Source organism: Mirounga angustirostris, unplaced genomic scaffold (assembly GCF_029215605.1).
Source record: "Mirounga angustirostris isolate CCGP_5_RB_7025 unplaced genomic scaffold, mMirAng1.0.hap1 SCAF_16, whole genome shotgun sequence".
Taxonomy (NCBI): Eukaryota; Metazoa; Chordata; class Mammalia; order Carnivora; family Phocidae; genus Mirounga; species Mirounga angustirostris.
In genome coordinates, this window is record NW_026991724.1 from 53,096,811 (window position 1) to 53,105,943 (window position 9,133).

The 9,133-nt window shown below is 57.9% G+C and overlaps 2 protein-coding genes across 2 annotated transcripts; one reads left to right on the top strand and one right to left on the bottom strand.

Annotated features, from left to right (window-relative positions):
• Positions 1 to 3,098: 3,098 nt before the first annotated feature.
• PTH2 (parathyroid hormone 2) lies at positions 3,099 to 4,556 on the bottom strand. The gene is made up of 2 exons (XM_045890430.2): positions 4,011 to 4,556; positions 3,099 to 3,516 (listed from the first exon to the last, which is right to left on the bottom strand). The coding sequence occupies exons 1-2, from the start codon at positions 4,139 to 4,141 to the stop codon at positions 3,342 to 3,344; spliced, it is 306 nt and encodes a 101-aa protein (XP_045746386.1). The 5' UTR covers positions 4,142 to 4,556; the 3' UTR covers positions 3,099 to 3,341.
• Positions 4,557 to 6,699: 2,143 nt separating this feature from the next.
• GFY (golgi associated olfactory signaling regulator) lies at positions 6,700 to 8,976 on the top strand. Its single transcript, XM_045890431.2, has 3 exons — positions 6,700 to 7,890; positions 8,126 to 8,299; positions 8,777 to 8,976. Exons 1-3 carry the CDS (start codon positions 6,714 to 6,716, stop codon positions 8,974 to 8,976), a joined length of 1,551 nt encoding a protein of 516 aa, XP_045746387.1. The 5' UTR covers positions 6,700 to 6,713.
• Positions 8,977 to 9,133: the final 157 nt, after the last annotated feature.

A 9,133-nucleotide genomic window follows, 5' to 3' on the forward strand; every position in this document is an offset into this window, starting at 1 on the left:
CAGTCTGTTAAGTGTCTGCCTTTGGCTCAGGTCATGATCTCGAGGTCTCCCCACTCAGCATGGAGTCTGCTTGTCCCTCTGCCCCTCTCCCACTCACGCTTGTGTGCTCTCTCACTCTCAAATAAATAAAATCTTTCAAAAATTCATTAAATTATTTTTTTTTCTTTTTTTAAAGATTTTATTTATTCATTTGAGAGAGAGATTGAGAGAGAGAGCACATGAGGGGGGGAGGGTCAGAGGGAGAAGCAGACCCCCTGCCGAGCAGGGAGCCCGATGCGGGACTCGATCCCAGCACTCTAGGATCATGACCTGAGCCGAAGGCAGTCGCCCAAACAACTGAGCCACCCAGGCGCCCCATTAAATTATTTTTTAAAGAAAGGAAGATAAAGCTGTAGAAAAACAGGCCCTCCAATGCCAGGCTGAAGAGTACTGCTTTTCTCCTGAGGATGATGGGAGCTTTCAGACATCTTACTGCTTGTTTTTTTTGGTTATTTATGTTTTAATTGAGATACAACTTACATACAGATAAATGGACAAATCTTAAGTATCAGGTGCATGAGTTTTTGCATATGCAAACACCCACAAAACCAAAACCCAGGTCAAGATATGAACAGTTTCAGCACCACAGAGGCTTCATTGGGAGAGTTTTGAGCAGGGGAGGGTCAGAGTCACCCCTACTTAAAGGCAAATAGTGATAGAGGTAGGTAGCTGTAGGTTCCATGAGAGCCCAGAAAATGCACTTAACCCCTCTTGGAAGGATAGAGATTTTGTCCCAGTTAGGTGACATCTGTGTGCAGTCTTGAAAGATGAGTAAAGTTTGTTACAGTGGGCAGGGACCAAAGGAGGGTGTCATGGGCAAAGGGAATAAATAGTGTGTGTGAAGACCAGGTGGTGGGAAAGAGCCTCTGTGTGCAGAGGTAGAAAGCACCATGTTGCTGGGATTAAAAAGAAAAAAAAGGGGGTGTGGGGGCCAAGGAAGTATTTGAGGTGACAGAGTTGTGAGAAAAGAGGTAGGCAAGAGCCCATGAAGGGTTTGGAACACCAGCTTGAACTTGATTCTCAGGTGCCCAAGAAAAGGGCTATGAGCAGGGAAAGGACAGAATTAGCTCCAGGTGGGGAAGAGAGCTTCTGAGCCTGCATGGGGGATGAATACGAAGTGAGGCTGGAGGCAGGACGTGGGGAGAAGGCTGGGGCCGTGGTCCAGGTGGGAGAAGATGAGGCCTGAGCTGAGATGGGCATGTGGATGGAAAGAAGGGGAAGGGCAGAGAGAGGCAGGGCAGGAAGGACGGAGCCAGAGATTGATGGCTGTGAAGGAGGTTGAAGAAGAAAGGGGCAAGGACAGCACATGGGTGTGACCCAGTGACTGGTAGACAGTGGAGCATTTCCAAAATGGGAACCCATGAGAAGGAGTGGGCTTGGGGCAACACCGAGCTCATGTGGGATGGGGGGAGTGTCAGCGTTCCAGTAAGTGGCCAGAACCCTGAGCCTTGAGCCCACAGTCTGGAGATGGGGTTCTGCGTGTTATTACCTGTGATTGACATTTTGGGAATTGCTGAAATTTCCCGGGGAGAGCCGAGGAGAGTGGGGAGGGAAGGGCTTCCAGGCACCATTTTATGAAAAGCCTCAAACGCTAGGGAAGACATCTAGGGAGGAAGTATGGGAGGAGTTCGGGCCAAGACCGAGCTACCAGGCTCTCCAGCCAAAAGCCAGTGAGGCTCCTCACGGGGTTGTTGTGAGGTTCAAAGAGCCAATAGGAGTGTAGTATTTAGAGGAGGGCCTAGCATATTGTAACTGCTCATAACTCTTTAATCCCATTTCTCCATGAGAGTAATGGCAAGGTCTAGATTGGAAGTCACACAGATCTGCGTTCCAGTTACCCTTTTGTCCTTTACTGGCGCTGACACCTTGGGGAAATTACTCTTGACTTTCAGAGTCTTATTTATGAAATCTGGCCGACTCCAGATGGTGTTGAGGAATATAGTTATTCCTTCCTTATTCAGTATTTCTGAGTAACAGAGAAGCAGGTCCACCCCCTTCAGCCTAAGGGCCAATTAGGGCGCGGTCCGCCTCCCAGAAATACAACTGATGCGACAGTTTGCCAGTCACCCAGCGCCAGCCCCGCCCCCTTCCCGCGAGCCCACGCGCACAACCCCGCCCTCTTCTCTAGACCAATCAGCGCGCGATCCGCACGAGCAGCGCTCGGGGCGCGCTCCTTAGAACCCTCTGCTTACCCCTCGGAGTGGGTTGCCATGGTCACCATTGAGCGTTGGGACTGAAGGGCTGGCGGGAGCCGCCAGTGAGAGAGAGAGACAGAGATAGAAACAGAGACCGATTCTGATTGGCTGCTTCTTCGCTTCACCTGCGCCCCAGCCCTGTGCCTCCGGGGGCCTGACGCCTGGTCCCCTCCGTCCTCTCCTCCCGCCCCAACGGTCTCCCGGGAAGGGCGCAGTCAGAAAACCCTGAACAAACTTCTGGAGGCTGCTACTAGAGAGGCAGAAACCCTTTTCTAACAAAAGCGTTTTGCTTCGCGGGCGCTGTGATGAAGTTGTCTCATGGTGTATCTCGGTTAAGCCTCAGAGATTAAGCAGCCCTTCCCAATACCACACAGCTAGGTTTGGGGGAACCTGGTCTTGAATGGTAGGCACATCTCACCCCAGAGGCAACCCCCCCCCAATCTGTCCACTGCGCCCAGAGAGAAGTCAGGAAGTGAGAAGAGAGCGGAAACGGCGAAATTCGGAGAACATGAAGAGGGAGAGAGGGAAACAAGAGAAGAAAGAAAAGATATGAGGGAATCTAGCAGAGAAAAAAGAAAGCGATTAGGAATGGAAGGAAGAGTTTTAGAGGCAGAAAGAAGAGTAGGGAGAGGAGCCAGGAGGGTGAAAAGAGACAGAAGTACAGAGACTCAGAGAGATGGCGAACAGACACCCAGAGAGGGACAGACCTAGAGAAGGGGACAGAGACTCAGGGAAACAGAGACCTGATAGGTTGCAGGAAACCAGAGAAGGGGACAGAAACCCAGAGAGGAGACAGAGACCCGCAGGTGGGGTGGGAGCAGAGACGCAGGTGGAGAGGCACAGAGGCCCAGAGCGAGAGGAGGGGACAGAGCTGGGGCCTGGAGGGAGGGCAGAGCAGAAACGCAGACAGAGAATAGGAGTGGAGGGAGGGAAAGATGATTGGGGGGGGGGGGCGAGAAAAGAGAGAGGGGACTGAGGGGACGAGATACGCCGGAGTAGCGACGCAAGTCCCGCCCGCGTATCCCGCACACACACCCTGGGCGCAGGAAGGAGGCGCAGACCCGAGCGCTCTGCAGGATCTTTATTTAAGCGGGGCGGGCGCGGCGCTCAGGGCGCGTCCAGCACCAGCAGCTTGTGCATGTACGAGTTCAGCCAGTGGCGGCGCTCGAGGGCGGCCAGCAGCCGCGCGCGCTCCCGGAAGGCCGCGTCGTCCGCCAGCGCCAGGCTCCGCCGCGCCGGCCGGGTGGCCGGTCCCGCCCAGGCCCGGCCGGGGGAGCGGAGGCTGCGAGGAGACCAAGGCAGGCGGTTACCGCAGGTCCCGGACCCCCGCCCGCCGGCCAATTCGAAGCCCCGTCCTTGCACAGTCTGCGGAGTGGCTCGGTGTCTGTCCTCTGTCCCCCTGTCTCCCTCTGTACGGGTCTCTGTCTGCTCACCGGGCTCGAAGCTCCCTGAGTACGGAGACCGAGTCCGATGCCTGCCCCCCACCCCCGCCCCTCCCCAGGGCTCAGCGCCCGGCCCGACACACACTAAAAACCCAGTAAACTTTGCTCAAGGAACGAATCCGCTCTGCTTCGGCTCCTTCCAAATCTCGCCACGCCTTTCTCAGAATCTTCTTGTATCTCTTCCTCGTGCTGATTCCCTGTCCACACTCCAACTCGCTCCACCGCCGGTCCCCGTCCTCCTCTCTCCCGAATGTCTGTGCCCCGTTCTCCTTGGGTCTAGTCCCTCCTCTCCGAATCCCCGGCCCTCCCTGGGTGTCCTGGGCGCCGCTCCTACCTGAGGACCCCGGCGGGGGGCAGGGCGACTCCCGAGGCAGTGCGGTCGCCCCAGGGCACGAGGAGCAGCGGCGACAGCAGCAGCAGCAGCCGCCGCACCCGGGGGCTCCTGGGCACCTGGCGGGTCTCCATCACCTGTGGAGAGACAGGGACGAGAGAGCTCAGTGAGGCCCACGTCCTGGCCCAGAACCCCGGACCCCGCCACCCACCCACCTCCTGGGCGCCTTTGCAGGGCCCGCTACCGCGCAGTGGGCTCGGACAGCCGGGCTGCAGCCCCCTTATATCGCCTCCCCAGCCCCCGCAGCGGGCAGTGACGCAGACCAGGGGGCTGGGGGCACCGGGTCGGCCCCCCCTCCCCTCAGGCTCATTAGGAGCCGCCAGCGGTAATGAGGAGCCAGGAGTGGGGGCCCTGCCTTTGCCTTGGCCGCCACCAACTAATTGGGACCAGGAGCTGGGACCTGAGGGGAAGCAGGAGGGGGAGAGACAGACAGACAGAGAAGTGGACACAGGAGGTGTGTCAGAGGGATAAAAATAGAGGCCGGCAGAGGGACCATCAGAGCAGAAGCGAGTGACACAGAGAAAGAGACAGGGAAAGCAACAGAGGAGGGACTGGTGGGGAGAAGCAGAGATGCGTAGATGAAGGAACCCTGAGAGGGAAGGAAAAGACAGAGTGACAGGGGAAAGGGCCGACGGGGAGAGAGGAAGCAACAGAGGAAGAAGGAAAGGAGAGGAAGGAAGAGAGAGGGGGGAAGAAGACAAAGAGCCAGCTGGAGATGGAGGGAGGAGGCTCTGAGAAAGACATGAGATAGAAGAACAGCCAGCCAGCACAGGGATGGCCAGAGATAAATCCAGGCAGCAGAGAACCAAAAAAGACAGAACGAGAGATGGGCGGGGGGAGGCGGGTAGGCAGCAGAAGGCAAAGGGTATGGGGGAGGGGGTTGAAGGCAGGTAAAGTGACAGGCAAAACTCTGCAAAGAGGGGAAAGACAGACCAGGGCCCCCGCCCCACCCTGCGCATGGGTCTAAGCCTTCCCAGGGAGGAGTTGGGGGGTTTTGTGAAGCCCTGTCCCCTCACACTGGCTCTTAAGAGGGTGCTCTCTACACAGTAGGGGGAGGTAGGCCAAGGTTCCAAAGTCCCAAAGGGCAGTAGCAATCTGGGTATCTGATTGGCAAGACATGGGACCCTGGGCTCCTAGTTCCCCAGAGAGGAGAGGCTTGGGAACCTGGATTCCCTTCTGGGTCTTGAAGTAAAAGGGCACCAGGGATCTAGACTCTTGGGTTTGCATGTAGGAGATGGCAGATGGCCTAGAATCCTGGTTTCTTTCTTTCTTTCTTTCTTTTTTAAAGATTTTATTTATTTGTTTGGCAGAGAGAGAGCATGCAGGCACAAGCAAGACTCAGAGCTCGATCCCAGGACCCCGGGATCATGACCTGAGCCAAAGACAGACACTTAACCGACTGAGCCACCCAGACACCCCTAGACCCCTGGTTTCAAAGAAAACATAGCTTGGTTGGGCCACATCCCTCCACCAGATAGATGATCCAATCCCTAACTCCCTTCCCTATTCCAGAGATGATGTTCTTTATCTCTGTCCCTTTAAGAGCACAAGCCTGTAGCCAGGCTCCCAGGATCCCCAGGGAGGGGGTCAGGTGCGTCACCTGCGCCCCTGGGACCCTACCTCCTGCTGCCCTTCCCAGAGCCATTCTGCAGCATTCACCGATCTCTGCGTCCAGCACTGCTCACCTGCTGTCATCTTGGACCTCACTGAGCAGGTAAGAGACCCCAGGCCCCAAGTGACCTTGTCCTACCCAGGTATCTGCCACCCCCACCTCCACCTGAGCACAGACCTAGATGTCTCTGCCCCAGACCAGTCCTGAGAGCCTGGGATCTCAGCTCCATCCTCAATAAACAGAGGGACCAGAGTCTTGCCCCACAGCTCTCCAGGCAGGCTGAGGAATCCAGAACCCTACACCCTTATCTGCTGAGGGCCCAAGGCTTGGAGTTCCCAGTCCCCTAGAGTTCAAGACTCCTGTCTCCTTTCTCCCCTGTAACCCAGCCCCCCTAAACTTTCTCCCTCAAAATTCTAGGCATCTGAACCTTCGGGCCTTTCCTCTCTAAGGAACCAGGAATTTAGACCCACGGTGCCCTCCACCCTCTGGAAACTGGGGTAAACCCCCAGCAGCCTTCTCACCCAGGTCCCAGGAGTCTCCCTGCTCCCTCAGATCCAGGCATGTCGGGGGCCCCCAGCCCCCAGCCATTCCTTCTGAGCCTCCTCTAGTGTAAACAACTGTGCAGTGAAGGTGTCCCTGGGGCCCTCGGGAGGTGGGGGGAGGAAGGGATCCTGTGTCCCCTTGGAGGTCTACACCCTCTGAAATAGAAGTCGAGGAGGTCTGAGGGCTTGGAGAGGTCTGAGGTCTTTCCCAGTTTTTCTGGGACCCCCTCGGGGAAACAGATAAGGAAATTAACTACGACTCCCAAGAAGCCCCGCGCCTCAGTCTCCCTTAGCTATGGCGGCTACGGCCCCACAGCCTTCACGGAGTTGCAGCTGGGTTCCCCTCCTTTCCTGGGCGCCAAGCTGGGCGGGATCTCGGCCCACCTGGGGTGGTGGGCGTGGCCTCCGGGAGTGGGCCGGGGTTCCCGGGAGGCTTCCAACCTTAACCCCTTCCTTCCCGCTCCCCCGCAGCTATAGGCGTCTCCCAGAGCTATGAAATCCCTCAGCCCGATCCTCTTCCTCGTCTTCCTCCTCGCCCGGCTGGGTTCCAAGGCTGACCCTTCGGCCTCGCCGCCTACAGGCTCCGACTTCCCTGAGATGGGCCACCCTTCTCAGACCTCCCCTCCTGCTTCTGAGAATTCCACTGGAGACCTGCCTAACCCAGACTCCCCTGCGACTGCTTATCCCGAGCCCTCCAAATCACCTCATGCGGTTTCCCCTGAGCCCTCCCGCCTTGACTTCACTGAGACTACCAACCATGACCTCCGAGAAACCACACACCCAGAGTCTCCTGAGAGCCCTAAATCTACCTCACTCAACACCTCAATAGCAGACTCCCTGAAGACACCAAAAATTAACCTCTCCAAAATGACAGATCCAGAACCTTCTGAGACCCCCAAACCTGACCCGACTGATATCCCACACCCAGAATCCCCTGAGACCCTCAAACTTAATCCCTCCAAAGCCTCACACCCAGAATTTCCTGAGACCCCAAGCCCTGACCCTACCCAAACTCCACACCAAGAATCCTCAGAAAGTCCCAAACTTAACTCCACCGAAATCTCACATGCAGAAGTCCCTGAGACCCCACATCTTGACCCCACCAAGACTCTTCACCCCAAATCTCCAGAAACCTATAGCCCTGACATCACCGAAACCCCAAACTCTGAATTCCTTCAGACCCTCCATCCGGACTCTCCTGAAACCCCCCACGGGCATTCCCATGTAACTCACAATCCCTGCCCCACTGAAATTGCCCAAACAGAATCCCCCACAACCCAGTACCAAAATGCAACAGAGAACCCCATGACCTCTGACCCTGAGATCTCCACCAGTCCTCACCCAGAAACGACTACAACTTTCAAGGACAAACCTACTGCCCTAAATGAGCTGCCCCTGAGTCCCAAACCAGAAACCCCTGCAGTGACCCAGCCTGACTCCCTTAAATTGCCCATGTCAGTTTCTCCTGGGACAGTTGAACTGAAGGCCTCCCAGAACTCTAGCCTTAAAGGACCTGATGCCCTTCTTCCCTCAGCCCGGATTGCGGGCCCCCCTGCTCCTCTCGGTTCCCCCAGTCAGCCAGCCCCTGCCACTCCGCGGGCCCCGCAGCGGCGCAGCCGAGGTGAGAGAGTCAGCACTATCCTCGTGGTGGAACGAGTGGAGGAGACCGGTGAGGGGCCAAGACCGGACTCCTGGGTCTGAGGGAGGAGGGGGCCAGGGGCCAGGACTCCTGGGTCTCGGGGAGGGCAGACTGAGGACCCGGCTCTTGAGTCTGAGGCGGGAGGAGGCTGAGGGCTGGTATGTGGGGTCTGAGAGTGGAAGGGGGTGGGGGCCGGGACTCCTGGGTCTCTGGAAGTGGGGGCTGGGAGTTTAGATTGCTCAATGCCTGGGCCCTCGTCCTTCAGGCGTGACCCTGGTGGGGCGCCCCCGGGGCGTGGCGGGCGGGGCCCTCTGCCTCTTCCTCGCGGGCACCGGACTGCTGATCGGCATTTTCCTGCTGCTGTGGTGTCTCTACCGCCGGGCGGCTCGACACCGGCCCTTCGCACACCACCGGCTTCCAAACGACGGAGATGAACCTGGTGAGCGACCCTCATTGCGTCCCTCTCCTTGAATGCACGTTTCCTTAACCCGGTTTCGCCTGGCACTTTAGGGCGCCCTGCCAAAAAGTACAGGTCCCCCACCCAAGGTCGATAGAAGCCCCGACCCCTCCATGATCCTGCCCCCCAATTCTCCGAAATTCCCCCGCGACACACGTCCAGCGCCGCCCCCAGCCCAGCTGGGAATTGCAACAGGCTGGGGGCGGCAGGTCCCCACAAGCCCCGCCCCTTCCCCCTCCCCGTGGAGCCCTGAATTCCCCGCCCCCTCCACTGCAGGCCCCGCCCTGCTGCGCCGACGCCACGCCCCCTCTTCGATTCTGGGGGCCTCGCCCTTTAATTTGAAAACCCAGTTCCAAAGAACAGTCGAATCCTCTTTCCCGCCTTCTCCTTGGCCAGCGGCGCAGCAGAGGGGACAGGCCCTGTCTGCCTAGTGATGCCCTCGCCCCTTTGCTCCCACAGTTATGCATTTGGAAGCCCCGAAGGACCCCTACGACCTCTACTTTTGTGCCCCGGACGCCTGGGTCCCTTCACACATCGCCACCAAACAGCCGCCGCCCACCCCCCCGCTGCCGCCCAAGCTACCCCCGCCTCCCTGCGGGAACCGCCCGCAGAGCCTGGAGTCGCTCTCCCCCGCCACGCTCCCCAGCAACCTCGTGTGAGCCCCACTCGCGTCCTGCCAGACCCGCGCCATCCCCAGACCGAGGGAGGACCCAGAGGTCCTGTCCTCCTGGCGTGCTTTACTGCATAGTGGTCCTCTTGGGTAGGAGGTCCAACATACCAAGATGCTTTCGCTGTGACCGGAAAACACGGTCTGAG